A 21,678-nucleotide genomic window follows, 5' to 3' on the forward strand; every position below is an offset into this window, starting at 1 on the left:
TTGTCGCCTGATCCAGAGAAGAAAAGATCTACGTATAAAAAAAAAAAAAAAAACCACACTCAAATTTAAATAACACTTTAAATCAGTTTTAACAAAATATGTTTTTTCTCAATCAATAATACACATTTTGTACTTAATTTTTTTTTTTTTTTTTTTTACTCGACCTCAGATTTCAGAATACACATTGAACCTTTGAAAATATTTACATATGAACGACATGGGGAACACCAATGATTTTTAACTTTAAAAACGTTTCACCTTGTTTCTCGTAGTGTAGAGTGAACCTGTGCGAGCATGTGGTCGTATACAATCGTTATACAATCTTCATTTAAACCTTAATTCCTTAATGTGTGTATAAATGTCCCTCATAAACAGACACAAACGCATACAGCTGATTGTATAATAACAGTGTTTCTTTCTTCGTATTCTGTCTTGGTTTGTCAGGCACACTTTATGTAACAGTTTTGTTGCTGGGAAAAAAAAAAAAAAACAGGACAAAAAAAATATATAGTTTCCAGCTACAGTAAGCCGGTGTCTCATGGAGAGCAGATGGTGTAACTTTATAAAAAGCTCATGTACAAGCCTGCGGTTTGAATGGTTTGAGGAAGGACGGGGGTCGTTTCAGACGTGAGGACAGAAGAGGATCAAAGACGGACTGTGCCGCCGCTCTCTGAAATCTGCAAATGAACGGTGTTTAGGTCCTTATTGGTAATTCCGATTAACTGTTCAAGGTCTCGACCTACTTACAGCGCAGATTCAGAGCGATGCGTCCACTGGTACCGTCTGTAATCCTGCACCTGCGCTGTGAATATATGGTTTGCTTATTTGACTTCACAGCTCTCTTTAATGTTCTGCTCACCAGCAGCCCGGATCACGACTGAGCTCCAATGGAAGGCCAGCTGTGCGGGGTCTCTTGTCTTATGGTGACGACAAGTTAAACCCCTCCAGTCCTATCTTCTCACATGTAGTTGAGGGCGGCGGCTGGTCGCCGACTAATTAAGAAGATGAGCAGCCGTGGCACCCCAGATTATTTTAACAAATGCAATAGACTTTAGAAGCAGGGATGGAAATTGAGTCGATGTAGCCTTGTTATTCGGATCAATATGCCTCGATGCCTCTGTCAGGCGTCATCCTCTACATTGACTTCTATCACATAAACAAAAACGTGTACTAGAATGCTGTTCTCTCCTAGCTGGATTTTCCTCTGCCCTTTCCCCATTTACTCCAAATGCACCCAGCCGTCTACAGGAGGAAAACAACTATTTGTGGGTACTACATTACGCTGTACTGTTGCACAGTGTGAAGAGAATAGCACTTAAAGCAGCCTGGGCTCTTCACACTATAAAAAAAAAAAAACCCAAAGGCCATGCTTTGTGAATCTTATCTGGAACAGAAGCAATAAGGCCTCGGTGGTGAGGGAAAGGCCTCTGAGCCCTAGCACGCTCACGTCAGTCTTTGCTTCCCACTAATTACATCGTATTTTCAGATACACGTACAGAATGATTCATTATTTGGCATCAGAAATAATAAAAGGTGCTTTTACATTATTATTTTTTATTAATCCTAAAAAATCTGGAGCACCGAGGCTGTGATTGATAAACCGTTGGTGTCAATTTAGTTTTGAGTCTGCAGGTCTCAAGCTAGATGGATGAGGACTGTCTTTTCCCATTGAGAGACACTAAATCACCGTAGGTCAATGAGGAGAATGACCCGGCCTCCGTTGTTGCACCAAGGTTTGAACTTTTTTAATTCTGTGATTCATCCATCAACTGCTTTCTGCCGCTTTAGAGTCATACGCAGCAGACTTTGCAAAAATTTAATTTTAGTGCATTTTAAGGTAATATACCTCCTTATTCATTGGTCTTTATCCTATGTTCATTTCTGTCTCATTACAGACTGCTGGAAGCCGCTATTAAGCAGCCCATCCATCACCACCCAGGAATAGGGTCTAAAAGGTTAACGGGAATGGATTTTCTGGAAATGGAAAAAATTCTAGTGATGAATGGCATGAGCATACTGGAATTCACCTCTGAATTCAAGCCTGGTATTTATCATCTAAAAAAAAAAATGGCTGGTTTTGTGCCCTGGGTGGCTGCTTTTTCCTTTTGACTGGACCACTTGAGGACCACTCTGGTCATGGGAAATGGCAACGCAATATATTAGCTTGTCTTTATGTTGTTTCCCCGGCAAAATACAGATACACAACATAGGAAGAGCCTTTCTAACGTATCGGAGAGGGGACGGGCTGAAAATCTATTGCACAATCTATAGCAGTGGGATAATGCAGCAGCTTTGTAACGTAGAACTCCTTGGATGTAATTGCTTCTCCAGGCGCAGCTCTTCATACTGTGGCTACGCGATCGTGGATGAGCGACGTGCTTGTGCATGCTCACGTGGACACCGTGCACGTGAATGCTGCTCAACAGAATAAGGACACCAAAAGGACACCAAACCCCCGGCCCGGACGCTTCATCCTCCGTGATTGGGATCAATTAAAGCTCGGCTCGCTAATTGCTTTTGATGACAAGTTCAAGCAGTTAGTTCAACGCGGATATTTTGGAGGATATGGACCTCTGAGTGAAAACGATAACGACAATCAAGCCCGGAGGAGGCTGCCCAAAGCCGTGGTTTGGATGCAGTATCGCAAAAAAAAGGTACATCTTTTTTTTTTTTTTTCAAATTCTAGAGTTCCAAATTCCAAAGCCTGTGCTCGGGTTGCATCATCTGATGGTTAGAGGTGATTTCCTGCCGCAGCAATCAGAATACGTATGAAGAGACAAACATGTATGTGTGTGATGTGCATCTTGTAAACAAGCTCAATAGTGAAGTGTTAAAAGTCAATCTTGTGACAAAAAAAAAAAAGGGCGCCCATAAGTGTGCTTACAGTTTGTTTTTCCTGCTGCTTGGAACATTTACAACACCTGCGTGAATGTGATTGACACAGTACAACAAGCAGATGACATACGTACATAAACCAGCATGAGCAATCCGACATCGCCGATGGTTAGGAAAGTGTTCAAGGAGCGTAGAAACTTTTTTTTGTGTGTGTGTGTGTGTGTGTGTGAGAGCAGCAAGTCAGCTTTTGAAAAATACATAGGACAATTAAACCCGCGGCCTTGTGAAAAGCTCCGCCTCCTTCCCAGTGGCCCCTCGACGCTACGCGGCCTCAGGTCCCTCAGGTCCCTCAGGGATTTGTGCTCCTGCCCCCGTCAATCGTACAAAATGGCGCAGGCGGCAGGGCCGTGCCTGAGCTTCTCCCCCCCCCCCCCCCCCGGAGGTCTCTTCTATGACAACGTCTGGCCGTTGAGGCACTCCCGCCGCAGACACTGCGCCGGCTTCCACCAGTCTCCATTGTGGCAGCGACAGATGGTGCAGTCGTCCACCTTCACTTCAATTCCGGCCGGGATGATCGTTGTTCCGGCGAAGCAGTTTGGACCTGCCGCGTGGGAGGGGGGGGGGGGGGGGGGGGGGAGAAAGAAGGAGTGAGAACAACAACAGAAAAACAACAACACCAAAACAAAAAAAAATGCATGTGCCTCTCCTTGGGGCTTTCTCCAGCTTTTTCGGGGGAAGGGGTGGTGAAGTGAGGCAGAGAGCCGCGGGGGGAGCTGGGCGAGTCACGGGCATGCACCAATGGGCTTGTTTTCGCAACACTAAAGCGCTTTTGTTGGTCTCCCGTTCTCCCCCCGACGCGGAGCGCCCTGCATCCTAATGCGGCGCCGCGAGCTGAGGAGCTGCCAGCCGCTGGCTCGGCAGAACGCAGAGGCTGCAGGACAGAGAGCGAGGCAGTGGGGAGGATGCTGTTGATCACTCGAGTCGGTACGAAAAGGCCGCAGAACTCTTTAGTGATGCCTTTACATCATTTCTCTTCACACACACACACACACACACACACTAACATTCATTTTGGCATTGGTTCATCCAGGAAACCCTGCAGGATTTACTGTCACAGATCCCTTTTTGTTGATTTGCTGTTCTAAAACCAGTTTTATTGCGTACCAGTGAAACGCCTCGTATGTTCTTGATCATCTCAGGGTTGTGTGGATCTGGATCCGTACTGCGTGGAAATAAAACTAAATGGCTGCTACCTCTGGTGATCCAATCTATTCGTTATTGGTAAACACCACATGGAATAATTCAATCTGATTTGTTTCCCTCTCCCGGCCTCGTCGCCATTTGACGTGATGTAAATCTCCGTCTACCTCTTGAGAGAGAGAGAGAGAGAGAGAGAGAGCGTGGCCAGGAAGTGCCAGGAATTCTTCCAAAAGGTAATCATCTCGATGAAGCAATCAGCAGCTCAAGTGGTGTGACGGTGACTTTGCTCCCGGTACTCAGCGCCGTAAAACTTGCTAGCTCCAAGACTGGGCGAGGAGTCATAAAAAGCTTGTGTGTGTCATAACTCCCCAAGACACGGCGGGGTTTTACACCTTGTTTCCGCGGACGTCTTGGTGTCACAGTGGATTCGCCAAAGTCAACGTGAGCGATGGAGCTGTGAGTCGACCCGAGGAGCCTCGCGTCACGCTGTCGTGGTTTAATGGTGCACAGCGTTGGATTTTTATTAAATATTGAGTCAGACTTTTTGGATATTCATCTTTTACCCAGTTTTTAATTAAGTAAAATAATCCATACCACGTAAAAAAATACTAAAAATATTCAAAACTTTGTAAATGTCAGTATCATTTCCTCAAGCTATCCAAACATCCAAGTACTTAGGGATGTTTTAAGATTATTTGACTGCTTTTCTTATGTGTATGTTGACTTATGCAAATTTTGCCACTTACAATGTTGTAAAGTAATCAACAGCAATGCACCATATGCCATAGATTCATCCTGTGTTGGTAGCACCGTTCAACAGTGAGAATCATGCATCTTAAATAAGATTGCTGTTTAAGGAACTCTTCATGCTGGTCACTACATGACCATCATGCAAACCCAACACTTACTAAAGCTGTCAAACAAATGTAGTGCTGTAGAAATATCAATCTTTCTGTTTCTATAGATGCGTCCGGTGCTCCTTTTGCACCCGATAAAAGCCCTTTGAGCTGAGCTTAGAGGAGACACTGAAAACGTTTGCCAAGTCTTAACTTTCATTGATCTGCCTCCGGACGGCTGGCACAGGTTGCAGGACAAACTCTGCAGAGGTTGACGAGGGGAGGGGAAGGGGGGGCGGGGGGGTGACTGGTTGTGGCTGCCAAGTGTGATTGTTTATTACCAGAGAGACTTGGGGGGGCCACAAGGACACAGCTTCAGCTACCTGTTACCATTCGAAGGGCACACTGTCACCCACCTGAGCCCCTAATCGATTCATGGCCAATAAAAATTCAGAGAAGTCCGGAAACGTTTGGCCCGTGTCAGAGCTGTCCCAGTACATCATACTTCCCCCTCATCTTAAGGCGCCGACGCATCTAAGCGCTCATTACAGTCCATTTGGCTCAAATGATTTCAGCGCGTTCCTGGAGGTGAGAAACGCTTCCGCACAAACTCCTCTGCCAGATGCGTTTAATACACAAACCCACCCGAACTTCGGCGCTGCTACTGTTGAAAATCCACGATGGCGTTGATGCGTTCGAAGGGAGAAAATGCTGGTCATTTGAGATTCGTTCGATGTCATGCATCTCCTGGTATATTTACAGTATATGACCCGTGATTCAAGGACTGAATCAGTCTGACCATGATGAACGTGGATCGCAGAGATATTTGCCCTATTGTGAAGTTCTGACCAAAAAAAAAGCCTTTCACAAACCTAAAAGTCATTCGGACATCAAGGTTGTAAAATGAATTCAAAACGAGGACAAAACGTCTTTTGCCTGCAACTGGAACAGTTTTAATGGCGTCCTACCTGCGCTGCAGAGGCCCAGGACCCTCGAAGCCCAAAGCTCTGCTACGCTGCCAGCATGGCTACGAGGCCTTGTTAAAAGCAGGGTTGGTAATCTCCTCTAAAATCCTTTAAAAAAAAAATTGTTAAAAATGTTATTCCGTCTGAATAGCAATGAATAAATCAAGGGCTGCGACAAAAAGATCCTAAATCTTTATCTTTATTGCACACTCATCTTCCATTAGCGGCCGGCCCGTCGGCTTGGGGGGGGGGGGGGGGGGGGGGGGGGGCAACAATGGCCATGTTTGTGGTTTTCTTTCATAATGGGGAGTTGCTTTTGAGGGAGGACACAAAGGGGGCGAGCTGTCTGTCTTTCGGACTTGGCCTTTTTTTTCAAACTAGGCCTCAGACACCTTTCGCACTAGTACTGCTGGAAACTTTCATTTGAGGGTTTTACCTAATTGGGATTGGTCCGGGGTTAAGCAGGCGCCACATTCGCCTCACCAAACCATTGCTGTTCATGTGCTTAGTCAAATAATTGTTCCCTTGTTAGAAGACACCTTGACATTTCCAGAGGGTTCAGTCTCATTGCTCATGGAGACTTGCAGCAGGTGAAGACAACGAATGTATGACTGTCCTCCGCCGACTGCGTGTCCGGCCGGAGCGCATGAGTTGATGTCTTCCTTTCACAGCCCCCCCCCCCTTGTCCCCTGGCCAAAAAAAAGAAAAGAAAGAAAAAAAACCCAATGAGAGCTAAAGAGCGTTCTTCATTGTCCTCTCCGCACAGCCGTCAGCTCCCAGAGAGATTTAACTGGCTGCCGGAGCCTGACCGCCAACCCTTAGGGAGCCGGGAAACGGCAGGCCTACCCTGAAATGCCAAGTGTGTCACTGTGCCCTGTCAGCCTGCGTTAGCTCTCTCCCAGCAGCTACTGCCGCCTTGTTAGTGGGGCTGTTTGTGTGTGTGTGTGTGTGTGTGTGTTTGAAATAAAAAAAGAAAAAGGGGAGCAAGGGATATGAAGAAGAAATGAGCGTGAGGGTAAAAAGCAGATGCGGGTCGTTGTTGTGAAATAGCCCTTTAGCATCCGCCTCAAACAAAGTTCCTATTATCACATTTATAGGTCAACCGCTGCTTGAAAGAAAAATGGCAAACAAAACATATCGCAGGCCGTTTATTTGAGCATATTTCAACAACTCATGAATAAATTCTCCATTTTGGCGTGGCACTCAACAAAAGGAAGTGATTGAAGGAAACAAAACATACGGTAGTCATGAGAGGGCATCTTTAATTTTTCGTCAGGTTTTTTGCATTAGAGTTCAGGGATACTTTATCTGCCGGGTCTTTCAGCTCCCAAACAATCAGAATCTTTACATTTCAGCCAAATGACGAGATAGAGAATACAAAATTGTATTGTCACAGCATTTAATATCAACCACAGGTGCCGTCTGGTGTCGGGCGCTCCGGCTCGGAGCCCATTGCAGTTGAACATTAGCTGTACTTTTATTCATAAAGCACCATACGTCCCTCAGGATTGATGCTGGCGAAGGGAAATCTTCCACCTTGCCTTGCAAGTAGCCGGTGAACCATTGGAATCCTATAATTCTAATTTAGGGATTGGCTGTGTGTGACAAGGGCGTCGGGGTACTGGGAGATAGAATAAAAGCTCTCTGAGGGCCCATTAGTCCCTCCTACCGCACCTTTAATCAATGGGCTAATGTTTACTCTGCTTGGTGTGTCATTTATAATTAAAACTAGTACTGCTCATTAGAGTCCTTCGGGGCCCACGGCAATAATTTGAATTCATAAAACATCTATTACATCCTCAACCTCTAAGGGCACAGCCATCAAATGGTGATACCACAGAGAAACTTTGGATTGAATGAATATGTGAGGACGAGATGGTGGGTGTGTGTGTGTGTGTGTGTGTGGGTGGGGGGGGGGGTTGTTTACCGTTTTTACAGATGGGGCAGCATTGCTCCGGCTCGTAGACGGGGTTGACGCACTCTGGGACGGCGCAGTCCGACACCACACAGTGCACCTCGTTATTTGGTTCGCAGCGGCACCATTCACAGGGGGACGGCTGTGGGGGGAGGAGGGAGGAGAGATCTGGGTTAGACGATTCAGTTAAGTTTGAACCTTTCTCAGTTGGCAGAATTAACGGTCTGCTCGTGTGCTGGTGCTTCCCAATTTGAAAAAATAAATAAAATCCCTTTATATGCATCTCGTACCGTCTTCATTAAGGACGAGACAAGTTAATACATTATTCACAAAGCCAGTTTCATTAGGCCCCGTGTAGCTTAACAAACAGAGCCTGTAGCTGACTTTGGGTAAAGTCACCAGAAATAACCGACTGGACCGCTGCGGCCCGCCTCGGGGACACGGTTCACGGGCTCATCTCCCCACCTCTGCAACATGTGAATCAGCGCTATGCAGCTCGCTTCACTCTGTGTCTGCTCACTGCTAAATGAGGCGGAATGCGATTGCGTGCGGGTGGAAAAATGCAAACGGTCTCCAAATCTGGAAAGGTCAAACGTTAATGTTAGTATTACTGCTTTAGAGAGTCTTCAGAGGGCGTCTCTGCTCTACCAGTAAGCTCTGAGGGTACGTATGTTTCACGATGACCCGCAGCTCATGTTTGGGTAAATCTGTGAAAGCAGCAACTGAAATCAAACGAATGGCCAAAAGTCAAAATGAACTAATGAACTAACATGTTGGATGTTGCGCAATGGAATTCATGTTTTTCGTCGTTATGCCATCACCTATCCCAAATTGCATTAGTTCCCAAAAGCTTGAAACGGCCATGTTTCCACCAACTTGGAATGAGTGGTACCACTGTCCAGTCTTGTGTAATCATGTGAAGAAATGAAAGGGCCGTGGTAGTTACATAATAAGTGATGCTTACAAGATGGAGTAATGGGGTAGAGTATAAATAAAAACCCTAAACATATGGATATGTCGGACACCTGTCCAGTGGGATTAGAAGGTATCTTCATTATGTTTAAATAAGGAAAGAGTGCAGAAAAATTGTTGTAAAAACATTGATGTAAAAAACATTGTTCTGTGTCTCTCCGATTTAAATTATTCACAGATTCATTGTGCCTGTTGTATATTTTAGAGCTCCCACTCCTCGATGTTCGACATGCCTTTCCTCTTTCTTGCGGAGCTGCGAGGAAATAATGAAAGCTTTTAAGAAAGGCACACAAAGATGACACCCGAACTTCTATCATTCAACTCCCGTATCAGAAATTCTTCTCACATCGTGCCCACACACACGGAGCAGTGCGCTCCTGTAAATAAACCAAAAATATTTCTCTTCAGCAAAGTTAAACATACAGTAAGCTTCTCCACCGTCAGAAATATACCAATCACACAGCCAGATGTTGTCTCATACAAATGGAAGATGGGCCGCATTTTGCCAACCCGGGACTCGGGGTCAGCACGTCGGCAGTGGAGCTCACGCTGTGTCCGACACGTCTCTCTTCAAGATGTCATGGCTGCATTTTGGGTTCATGTTTCTGTGTATTCCTCCGATCGCAATGTTCCGCTTTGCCTCAGGCGCCGGAGATTGTATGAAGCTCACTTGGCTCTGTTGTCCGTAAGCGTCCTGGGTTTAGTGAGGTTTGTGAAACCTTCACCTCGGGTAACGCATAAAATTACATCTTACCTTGAGTAAGTCAAGATTGTGTCAGGTAGGTTGTCTCATCGGGGATTTAAAGCAACAGTGGTTTGCACTAATGAGCTTCATCCTCTGTGTTTACAAGTGTTTAAATGAAGGTTCAGTCCCACTGTGGTGTTTACATGCACACTACAATGGAACACAGACATGGGATGCATTCTGAAATTGCCCTAAAGTCTTTCCACAAGGAGGAGACTCACATTCGTATTGTGCAAGGCCTCCGCACTGAACCAATATAGGCCACTTATTTTCAGCCCATATGAAAAACACAAAAACATGTCTGTCTATGGACCACTCTGCACACATCCAAACCATGTTTTTGAAACAATCTCTGAAGAGCAAGTGAGCAACTGACGACAAAGTCTGAAATGTAGAAGATAAACAGTGTTGTAGCTCTTGTCACTCATTATCGCTGATCGGATGTTGGAAACTAAAACCAGAATGCAGCAGAGTCCTTGAAGCCACCAACACAAAGGAGATCTTAAAATGTTGAAAGAGCCCAGTGTGCACAGGAAGTGAGAGTGGATTGTACACAGAGGAGTCAAACTCATGCAGACATTCAGACAGAAGATGTTGTTCCTCGTGTACCTTGTGAATTCAATGTATGATCGTTGCAAGGATACAACTTAAAACCACGATACTAGTGTCCATGGAAACTTGACCTCCATTTCAGAAGCAGCATGGAAAGGATGAACACAAACACCAACACATGCAATAGTTATGACTTCTCTTGGTGCTAAAATAGACACAACGTTGCTCTCCTGAACAGAGCCTTTACTGAGCAGTGGATGGTTGATGACATGTTAGTTTACAGTATCTGATGTTTGGTAGAAGCACAGCAGTATCATGAATTCACTCTAGTCTAGATAATTAGTACAGTGGACGGTAAGAGTCCAGCTTAAACCAGTTTGATGTGCGTGCAAACACATTTCTCTAAACAAATTTCTCCAAACGTAACAATAGAAACAATCAGACACACTTTGACTGCAGTCTGCATCTGGCACAGATACAGTTTTCCTTTACCCCCATAAGGGATATTACTTTCTTTAGGAGATAGAGAAGAAGACGGCGAGAATCATATATCCATCCTAAAAATACACGTTAGGGATGCATCACCAAGCTGCAACATTTTTTGCTTGTTTTTCTAAGAGAATGCATTATCTGAAAAAGTGCCGGTTGGGGAATTGTAGGGATGAAGTGATTTAAACAAGATGAAGTGATTTAAACTCAACATGAGGAATGATTTATATGGTTTGTGGCAGTGCAATCATTTTTTTTTTTTAAATGAATGTGATCTAGAAATAATAATTAAACATGCTTAAATTCAATGCTCATGGTTCACATTTACCATATTCATTTAAGACTTGAAACAGAAATAATGAAATAAATCACAAGAGTATTTTTTTGGCCATTTTTGCCTGAAATAATCAGTATGTCAAACCATTTATTTTATTTTTCTTAGATTTACTGGATGGTAGCACTAGGGAAGCCCATTTCCGCCACACAAAAAAGAAGGGTTAAAATGTCGAAATTATGAGATAAAAAAAAACAAATTATAACTTAAGATATCCTTGCAGCTGGTTGTGGACGTCACTGCAGTCAGAGACGTGTCGTTCGTGGTTTAACAACGTCTCGCTGATGAGCTGTTGAACAGGGAAGTCTGAATCTTGCCAACTTTACCGAACTGGAAACGTTCTACGGACACTTGCACCCACTCAGTCCACACCTCATAACCAACAGGGAGGGACGTCTGACGGAAAGTGGTCCGCTTTTAGCGGAGTCTAAATTATCTTCCGAGATAAATCAAACTTATTGGGAGATAAAATACAGTCCCGGTGTTAATTCAGTAGTTCTCATGATTAGTAACGATTGAAAAGTCCTGAAGAGAGTTCTCTCTTTGTGGAACCAGTGTGGCCAATTCCTCCTTTTTTGTGGCGGAAATGGGCTTGATTTGAATACATTTGTTACATTCTATGCATCATCTGAATATACAGCTATGACACATTTGAAAATGTTTCTTCAAAATCCCCTATTTTCATGTTTTGCAAATACAATCTTGATATTAAAGTAAGTGAGCTATAGTGGAGATACATTTAATTAAATAAAATGTACAACATTGCAAAGTGCTGGAGCAAATGTGTAGACCGCATCAGATGGAAAGTAGGCCCATTAGTCTAATTTGTATTCATGTAAATGCTTGAATGCAGTTAAATTCCGCCGGTAGATGTGTTTTGAATACATTTGGGCATTTTGAAGATCAACTGTTGCTGAGCTGCATACCAGTAAAAATAACATAATCGTCAGTAGTGTTAAAAATACAACATTTTAACAAGTATGTTAAAAATGTATTTGATAAGTTTGTTAACAATGTGCTTGGAAAGAAAAAACTACTCCATATACAATGAAACGATTCCTTCAGCTACGCCCGGTGCTTTCAGCGCATCCTTTTGTGTTTGGTCTACCGTGAAGAGGATCAGTTACGCTTTAGCCCAGACTCACAAAAGAAAATAGAGCACCAGCACTGAACGAGGACGTGCTGCCCCGATGTTTTTGGTGAAGAAAAGTCTCTTGTTGTCCCTGTCTTATTGGCTGTGTATCAGACCGAATCAGCTGGCATGCTTTTTATACCCGCCTTGAGACTAATGGAGACGGGGCGAGGGGGGATAAAGTGAAGCGTTAAATAACCGTTAGCTGGGTAAATGATAAAGTAAAATACTTTATCAGTCGGACATCTGGGTCACAGGAATCTCACCCGTGGGGTTCATAGGAGGGACAGCAATGGGTTGCCAGTCAAACTGATGTTTCAAGAGAAACAAGAGAGAGAGAGAGAAAGAGAGATAGAGAGAAAGAGAGAGGGGGGGGAGAGAGAGGGGGGGGGGAGAGAGAGCGGGGCTTGTGGATGAGAGTAGTCGGATGCTAATAACGCCCTCAGAAATTCGTTTCCGGGAGCCGAGAAGTTCAAACGAGGAGAAAACCTTTTTTTTAAATGTTATTTTTATCCCAATTCTTTTCATTCTTCCATTTCTCATAATTATGTCCCTTGTTACCTCTGGCAAATTAGATTTGAAAAAAAAAAAAAACGTTTTTGGGCAACAGCTTTTATGACTATTTTGTCTCAAAGGTGTAACTGCTGAAAAGCACAGTCACTAATTACTGTTGAGTGTGTGTTTGTGTTCAATTCACTACTGTGAATGTCTGCACATGCGCTTTCACAGTACATTTCTGTAATTACGATACAGCGACTTCTGCAAAGACTTTGGTTGTGTTGAGAGAACAATGAAATGTCACGTGAAGCCGACGAATCATAAAATGAAAATGACTTAATATTTAATCCCCCCCTCTGTAGTCGGCATTAACTGCACTGCACTGAATAGATTAGTACCAGTCTCATGGGGATTTAAGGAAAGGTGAGTAGACACAAAGTATAAAGCCTATACGTTTTAGCGTTGATATTAATGTTACCTGCCTCTAAGTGAGCAATCATTCCTGATATAGTCGGATGGTTGTGCTCCTTTGTAACAGAAAGTATTGGCGCCCCCCGACCCCCCCCCCCCCCCTTCCTTTTCACTTTGCATCCCTTCCTCGGGAAGCACGGGATTGTTCACATTTGAGTTCACATCCCAGCCCTAGCCTGACGATCTGGGATCTGAACTCACCCTATATCTCCTGGTTCTTGATTGCAGCTGCGCTGGGGCCAGAGGGACGCCGGCAGCCATGCTGGGCGGACTGGTCCCTTCCTCATCTGATGGGGAACCCTGTAGGTGAAACACCTACTAAGTTTGAGTGGCGTGACGCTCTCACAGTGCGACATAGCAAAAAGAAGTAGCAAAATACACCCACTGGTAGTTAATCTATCTATTAAATACCGTACTGCTAAATATAAATACTAAAATTGGCTCGAGTCCTAAACTCAGAGCTTTAATATAGCAGCAAACAGCTATTTGTTAAGTAAAGATATAGTGGAGTCATGGCGTTCTGCTGTGTTTTGGAATCAGAGTTTCTCTGGGTCTCGTTAACGTATCGGGCCGCACTATACACTCGTCAGTCAGATGGCTGATGGATGAGTTATACCAGCATTCGATTCAACAAATGACAGGCTGACATCGCACTGCAGTCTGCTACTTTGTGATGAATGAATGGCTCTACTTGCATGGGACTTAATGACCGACATATTCCAGGATGGAGTTCCCAGCTTAATGTATAGAATGAATAGAAAAAATCAAGTGTTTGGATGATGGCCAAGCTATGTGTAATTATTTATTCCAAAATCCCCAAAAAATCAACGTTTGTCTTCTTCCATCATCTACAACTTAATATAAATAAATACATATGCAGAATGTACCACAGGCTCCGCAAAGAAAATGCAGACTAGGCCCACAGCAAAGGTTACCCCGTTATCATCTTTAAATAGGACACTGACAGCCTGTGATTTCCTTCCAACGGACGTCCTTATTAAGGAAACCTCAACCTCACACAGGATGTGGACTCATATTTTAGAGTTACTTATGTGGAATTTGATAGAAAAGGCTGATTCTCACCGATTTGCTCTCTCCCTAATTTTGTTATGTAATAATAACTGAGTAGGCCAATAGGAACAAAAGAATGATTTTTTTTCTTCTTCAAGTACAAAGAATGTCCTTCCTCTCTGGGCCCTCCAGTTAAGGTTAGCATGCGGGTGAGCTACACTATTGATGGTCCTGATCTCCCCATCAAACTGCAAGGATTATGCACTCAAAGTGGCCCTTGCACAATCTATGGGCTTGCATCCCAATGCAGGACTGAGCTCGACGCTGTCTGATGTGCAAACACTCCAGCACCACTGCAGTATGTCGCTCCCATGCACAATATCCATGGACACATCTAACCATTATCTTCACAATCAATTAATTGATTTTTCCATGAACCACAGCACATTTAATTGTTGCTAATCTATTGTTATGACGATTGAGTAATTATTTCATCAACATATTGTTACAGCGTTAGCATAGTTGACCCTCAGGCAAAGAAATCCCATTTAATTCATTCAGCCAAGGGTACTAGAGGAAGACACCTTAAAACTATAACAGTTTCTCATCAGTACAGATTAACTGGAGCCGAATTAATACTAATAACGATGCTTGCCTACATTTTATTTGGCTCCACTCAGTGTGTCCCCACCAGAATGCCTTGTCTCATGTTAGGAATTTAAGTAGAAGGGCACCCCTAGCGGTGAAATATGTTACATGTAGCAATGTTTAGTGTAGAATTATAGTTTGTGTGATGTTAGATAGTAGATATTACATTTGTATGTTAAATGAGGTGAATGCATTATAGACAATAACAATTTATAGTCATGTTTCAACATTGAAAGCATTGCAATGTGAGGGAAAGATAAGACAGAGAGGGGTTTCAGGTTCACACGAGGCAGTTCACACCTGGATGGACCAGGAGGAGGTACATTGAAGAAGGAGCCAATGACATTCGAATACACCCAAAAGACAACCCCCCCGGGAGCTTTCAAATTGTCGAACCCGGAGAGGAACAGTTAAAATTTTCTGCAGCCGTTCTGATAAGTCACCTTTGACTTGGTCAGAGAATTCTCTATTTCGCGAAATATATTACTATTCACATTGTATTTCACTTTGTAATTGTAGGTCTTACTCTTTGTTTAGTGATTAAATACTTTTTGATTTTTAAAACCTGAGCTAATCGACTCTTTTATTCACCGTATCCTGCCTGGATGAGAACAAAGGGAAGGTGGTCTCCCCTTCGGCCTTCAGAACCCAACACTCAGAACCAAGACGGACAATATCTACACGTGTGACGTGTGTCAACATCTCCCAGCAGAGTTTTACCTTGAACCTGTAAGTATGTTAACTTTAACAAACAATGCAGATCACAAAATAGCTTTGCATTGCCGTAAACAGCAATGAGTTCCTTAATAAAGAACTGTTGGTGTAAATGTCCACCTTTGTTCTATTTTTATGCAACCCTTCGGCACAAGTGAGTTTGTTATCAGGCATTTAACTCCAACACAGGCGGCACACATGTTTCTCTGATATAGAAGTAGCCTTAGCTTTTGTATTTAATCATAATGATCATCTTTCACTAACTTTAAAGCTGCATTAGGCAATATTTATTTCATAATAATGGCTCAGACAACCATGTGTACTGTGAAAGAGTTTGCCTGAGGCAAAACAACAATCACAGAATCTGCGGGTCCTTTCAGCTCTACGGAATATTTTAGAAATATGGACCTCCAGCTAATAGTTTCGGTTTTAAGCTCAACATTTTGGAATGTTTTGTTTCATTGTCAATGTTTTTATTATCCTCATCTCTAGTTGGATCAGGTAGGGGGGGAAGTTGTTCAATTAAGTGACTGCAACACTAGAATGCAAACTCAGCCACCAGTTTAGCATCCTTTAGCAGCTAAAGGCACAAATATTTCCCAGGGGGCTGGAGGAGACTAAAAGCCGAGCAAAAATGTCTGGATGACAGACATTTTAATGCTCTGTCAAATTCCCCACAACTACTTTACCAGCTGATAAAATGTTGAGTTTATATCTTGCTCTGCTGCTTCTAAGTGATCAATAAATGAGAAGCAATTGATACTTCTTATGTTTTAGTTCCATGACACCATGACACAATGAGATGCTACTTATACACAGTTGGTAAATAGTGTCCAGTAATGAAATATTGTCTATGAATGTTTTCTAGAAAAGAACACCATGAATGTTAAGTCTGATAATTAGAGGAAATATATAGTTTTATTCTTTCAATGCATTTTAGCAATCTTATTGCTAAATTGCTGAAATTGTTTCTGTCTTATATATCTGAGAGGTCATACAATATTTGTGCTTGGCATAGGCATAGAGAGTTAGAGTTAGAGCTCAGAATTGTAGTTATATGGGTTTACTACAAATTGTAATATGCAACTTGAATAAAATTCAGCTAAAATTACAGACCAATGTTGTATACATGTATGAATGAGAGGTTTTCTCATTAATTGTGTGTGTTCAATTGTTTATTTGGATTTGCATATTGTTTAATCTCTGGTATCTCTAGAGTGGATTCCAACACTGTTGAACACTGCTAATCTTCCAAAGTCTATATTAATTCATGTTGAAGAGGATGAAAAGCTTACCTTCAAGAACTAATCTAGTTCTGACTTGGAGCTGGTTGCACAGAATAGATGGTTGAAAATTGATTTATGAACAGAAATCCTTCCTACTTTTGAATATGAGGACCCTTTAGTCACTGAGCGGGTTTTTTTAACTATTCAAACTTGGTGGATGTTTAAATTCCCCAAATCTACAAAGATATTGGCCATGCCACCATTCTACCAGTTTACCTGTCTCAAATGTTGGGATCACTAGTTGAAGGTCATGGAATGTCAAGCATTTGGATGGGAAAGACTTCAACAACAGTGGATTTGGAAGACACAACTACAATGGAGACATGACGGAATATGTTGCTGAAGAATTGAGCAAAACAACAGTTTGCAAAGCATCGCTTCACATCACATTCCAATTATTTGTGAGGAAAATGAATGAGTTTTTACCCGGGCAGCAACAATTTTAACACAGACAGTTTTTGTCATGCCAATAGTGTTGTTTATAACCTGCCATGCTCGATAACAACCCATGAGACACTGGTCTAGTAAACTAGCAATGGCCGAGTGTCCAAAAACCAAAGCCCCTAATACTCTGGTAGCATCTGTCAGTTTAGTAATGCTGGGTAAATGTTCCGTTGATGGTGCAGGGAGGGAGCGATGACATCACTCTGGAAGTCAGCCATCTTTGTGCCCTTGGTCAATAAACACTTTTTCATCATACTTATACTGTCCCCCAAACGGTGTACTCACACTTAGCCTCACAAACCCAAACCTAACAACACAACACCACAGGTCAATGCCGCTGTAGTGCTGAATTCAACCACATTGTAACTATGAACACTATTGAGGTCCATTGCTGTCAACAATCCGCAAGACCGCCAGCATGTGTGTGGATGTCTTAATATTCTCTCCTCTCCATGACACATAGATGGACACCAGAATTTTGTGTTTTGTTTGAATTAATTAACGCAGCGGTTTGAAAGGGCAATGGGTGTTCCCGTAACTGTTTATGACATGTGTCAACAAGCGGCTATGCAAGAAAGATTTTCTTTCGTGGCATCTAGGCGATGACTGAATGAATGAATCAACCTGGCAGCCTGGAACCAACTCATAAGTGCTGCAATTTTGCTCTGTTTTTTCTAATTTGGCAGCTGTGAACCAGCTGTTTCACGGTTTCAGGATTGGATCATAGAAACCTGATCTTACCTTGAATTCTTGCAGTATTTTGTACGTTTTTCCCCGGTACTCGCAAAAGTTTTTCACCTCCTTGCACTCGGGGCAGCAGCCGTTGTGCTCCACTTTGGTGCACTTGGGGTGCAGCTTGGGGCACTCGGGCTGGTCGCACACAGGCCCGTCCTCCGTGCACACGCACGGACAGTTCGAGTGACCCGGGTAGAAGCGCTCCCCGAGTTTGTAGACGAAGCCACTGTCATCCACGCATCCTTTCCCCCGGTAGTCATCAAAGACGATGTTGTCACTGGCGGTCCGCTCCGCCTCGTCCGCGGTGTAATCCTCGGGGTTACCGACAGAGGCCGGAGACACGTTGCTCAGGGCCAGCAGGAGGATGAAGGCGGCCCAGAGGAGAGGGCCCATCCTTCGCCGCGACATCGAAATCCACACTCAACAAAATTGTGTTGATGTCATCCCTAGGCTCCTGGTATCCTCTCCAGATCCGTACTGCGCTTCATTATTTTTATCTTCATCATCATCACTTGAGGAAATGGGCTGCAGTGGAAGAAATGAGAGATGATAGAATGAGAGATGATTCCACTGATATTGTTTTACACATTCTCATATACGAGCCAACGTCACATTTGAGATATCCGTTTCATTTGTGCCTTAGAAGCAAGAGTACATTTTTGTCACAATAGGGATAATTTAGGTTTCTCCTTCCCTCCTTCTCCTTCCATATCTCTCTCTCGCTATCAATATTCTTCATATAAAAGCTCAGCAATAATCAAACATTGAAGAAAAGGAACCAACATCTTATTTGAATTGGGTGGAGTGGACTCACAGTCCTTTTCTCCATATTTAATATAACAGCAACCTATCAGCTCTCTCTATAGAACTGGAGACTCAAGGAGAGCGGCCAGAGACAACAGGTTGCTATATTAGTCTATTTTCTTTGAAGCCATTATTAACCAAATGACTATTCTGACTCAGGACTACCACTAATCTGCCCTCACTTAATCAGCCATGTAACATGCAAGTGTCCCAAATCACGAATGCGCAGATTTAACAAAATGCATCAAACCGTCGGAAGGAGACAAGCACAGAGAAAAAACCAAATTAAGATAAAAAAACATGTTTGTCCTCTGTTTGGAATCGCTTGCTCTAAAAATACTGCATGTCTCGACGGATCAATCGAAATGCCATTGACAACAGAGATGTATATCATACGACACAGGGCAAACTCACCGCGTTGCAATAGCTTGATATCCACTGAGTGTGAAGACAGAGAGCCCTGCACACAGAGGGTTACAGCAGATTAAAGATAGTCGCCTACCCTATCGGAAACTTCACTTTATCCACAGGGTAAATTCCCCCGGACTCCTCAAGACACTATAATCCTCCCTCACGGTCGTGATGATGGGTTTAAAAGCAATTAAACAGCAGCCGTGGTTCCCTCTTTCCAGTGGAAAGAAAACGATATCCGCGTAAAAGTAGGTCTGCTTCATGATTATTCCCCATCGGACTCACCTGTTTGAGACAAACTGTACGCGTCCAGTGGCATGCGGTACGGAGGGAGAGACACACCGTGAAAAAAACGGCCCGAAAAAAAAAAAAACCTCCGTTGCGTTCTCTGAGAATCCGGAGTCAATTCAGTATTTCCCACCGACGCAGGTGAACGTTAGAAAGCTGCAGCGGTCGTGGTCTTGTTGCATACATCCAGCGGCTGCGTGAAAAATCCCAAATCCAAAGGGGTAGAAGTTCGAGTACGAAAAATTAAACCAAACGACATTGAAGCCAGTCATTGTTTGATATGTGTCTCTCGGCAGAGGTCTGGTTCATCGTCGGGAGGGAGCGCTCCGACTTTCAGCACCTTGGAGAGCGACCGCCTCCCGATCCCTGCACAGAGCAGAGCGCCGCGTCCACCTCCGTCACCCGCGGACACGGCTCACATCCAACCACCGAGGACCACTCCGGGTGCACCCCCTCCTTCCGAGAAAAAGAGCCCCCGCAAGAGTTAATAAAGGCTAAGAAGAAAAATGAAGTCAAACGACGAAAGGAACGGTCAGTGGACAAGGAGGTGTGCGGCGGAGCGGCTGCAGGGAGTCAAATACGCGCAGTGCCCTTTAGTGCCCGTGCACGCGTACACCCGGTTCTGTGTTAGTATGCGACTGTGCATACGTGTGTGCGTGTATATATTATATATGTGTGTGTGCCAGGTGCCTTCACACACATGACCTGCAGCATGTTCCCCTGAGTCACTCATTATCTGCAGCACAGTACAACAGATTTTTTTTCTACCGTGAGACAGCAAAAAAATGAGACAGAAAAAAAGGCTGACTAGTCAGCTCTTATAACAACAGAAAAATACCATGTAGGTTGCAACATCAACTTTATTGTGGTAGCCGGAATAGGGGCAGCCAGGCAGTACAAGCAAAGATGAGTGAGATCCAAAAGACTGCACTTTATAGTTTTTTTCCCGTTATTGCCACGATGAACCATACACATCTTCTCAACCTCAGAGTCATGGCCTATCTTGTTAAAACTATAGTGTTATGTTTGATGCAGTTACATCTCCTCCATTCCGACCCTTCATGAAAGGTCAAATCCAACAGAAACAGAGTACGTGTTGTTGCTTACATTAGCTGTCCAGTATCATACACAGATCAATATCCTGAGCACATCCAAAGCACAGCAATGGCACATGACCGCATTTTTGCAAAAAACATTCAGCGCCAATTCATCCACTGCAGCCATGATTTTAAGCTCACCATCCCATGTTTGTTCTAATTAAATCGTTAAAAATCACATAGAAGGAGAATGACATAAAGAAAAGCTAAAAGACTTTGAATGTTCCAGACAACTAAGATGTTGATTATTCATGTAAGGTGGCAGCACAGTAGATGCTCATTAATGAACAGGCATATACTGGGCCTCCCCGGAGCATGATCCTTGTCCACAGACAGCATCGCCTTCTCTTTGGTAACATTTGCCAAAAAAATTCAGCATCAAAGTTCGACTTGCTGACATTCAACCGCCGTAACTAACACTCTATCTAAAGAGCAAAGCGTTGGTGAGCTCTTGCACGCTTCCCTCCTAATCCATTGAGAATCTAATGGTAAAAAAGCGGAATCTAGCTGATCACATCACGCTCCTGCCTTTAGATTTAGTAATAAGTCACTCAGGTTGTGAGACATTGCGACCGTTGAAAGGGATCACACCGGGGTTATTTATCTCCAAAAGGTGGCATGTTGTTGAAATGCAAATGTCGGCATAGCTGCACTCACAACAAAACCTGTGGCAAGTGGGGATTTGTTAAACTCCCAGCAACATGCGCAAAGTGCATAATTACCGTGTCAGCAGGAAGATTTAACAGGCAAACGCAGGGCAAACTCAGGTTACGCTGTTTTATCCCCGACTGAATACATGAATGTGCAAGACATATTTCCATTGCAATTTCATATGCCGTTTGCATTTCTCAGACGCTACTCTAATCCTGAATGCTGTTCTCTCATTATTTAAAATCTATATCTGGCTTCATCAAGCTCCATGTGTGGGCTGCATTCCCCTCCACTCTCTTGCAAGACTTGATTTCCTGTTAAATTCATGCCTCCTCCACACAGATGTGTTTTTCTGTCCGATAAGTAAACATTTAATGACACCAAAATATCTCTCCTCTTTCTGGAAGCATCCCTCAAAAACATGCTGTACTACACTGTGAGCCTAACAATGCACCACAACCAACCCTTACCTAAAACAATTCCCTAATTCTTTGTACAGAAAAGCCTTGGCTGTCGAAATGGTTACAAAAAAAACCCCTCCATGAAAGACTTCTCGTCCTTCTCCCTGTTGTCCCACCACTCCCCACATTATAGCCAGAACAATTTTATATATCATTTATTAGATCTCACATTGCAAAAATGTTG

At 43.4% G+C, this 21,678-nt stretch overlaps 1 protein-coding gene across 3 annotated transcripts; it reads right to left on the reverse strand.

The window, feature by feature from the left end:
* Window positions 1–157: 157 nt before the first annotated feature.
* On the reverse strand, window positions 158–20,023 carry vwc2l (von Willebrand factor C domain containing 2 like). 3 transcript variants are annotated; one of them, XM_037488914.2, is made up of 6 exons: window positions 19,283–20,023; window positions 19,001–19,046; window positions 17,789–18,307; window positions 13,146–13,244; window positions 7,764–7,893; window positions 158–3,436 (listed from the first exon to the last, which is right to left on the reverse strand). In XM_037488914.2, the coding sequence occupies exons 3-6, from the start codon at window positions 18,188–18,190 to the stop codon at window positions 3,285–3,287; spliced, it is 783 nt and encodes a 260-aa protein (XP_037344811.1). In that variant the 5' UTR covers window positions 18,191–18,307; window positions 19,001–19,046; window positions 19,283–20,023; the 3' UTR covers window positions 158–3,284. The 3 variants fall into 3 exon arrangements, with proteins under 3 accessions (XP_037344811.1, XP_062421115.1, XP_037344812.1); XM_062565131.1 differs by lacking the exon at window positions 19,001–19,046; XM_037488915.2 differs by lacking the exon at window positions 13,146–13,244 and having other exon boundaries at window positions 19,283–20,019.
* Window positions 20,024–21,678: the final 1,655 nt, after the last annotated feature.

The sequence above is a fragment of the Pungitius pungitius genome, chromosome 10, assembly GCF_949316345.1.
Source record: "Pungitius pungitius chromosome 10, fPunPun2.1, whole genome shotgun sequence".
Lineage (NCBI taxonomy): Eukaryota > Metazoa > Chordata > Actinopteri > Perciformes > Gasterosteidae > Pungitius > Pungitius pungitius.

Coding starts and splice junctions, on each gene's coding strand:
- vwc2l (XM_062565131.1), bottom strand. CDS start 18,190: ATGTCGCGGCGAAGGATGGGCCCTCTCCTCTGGGCCGCCTTCATCCTC. Junction 13,245..17,788: donor AAATACTGCAAGAATTCAAG/GTAAGATCAGGT, acceptor TTTCACCTACAG/GGTTCCCCATCAGATGAGGA. Junction 7,894..13,145: donor CAAGAACCAGGAGATATAGG/GTGAGTTCAGAT, acceptor CTCCCCCCACAG/CCGTCCCCCTGTGAATGGTG.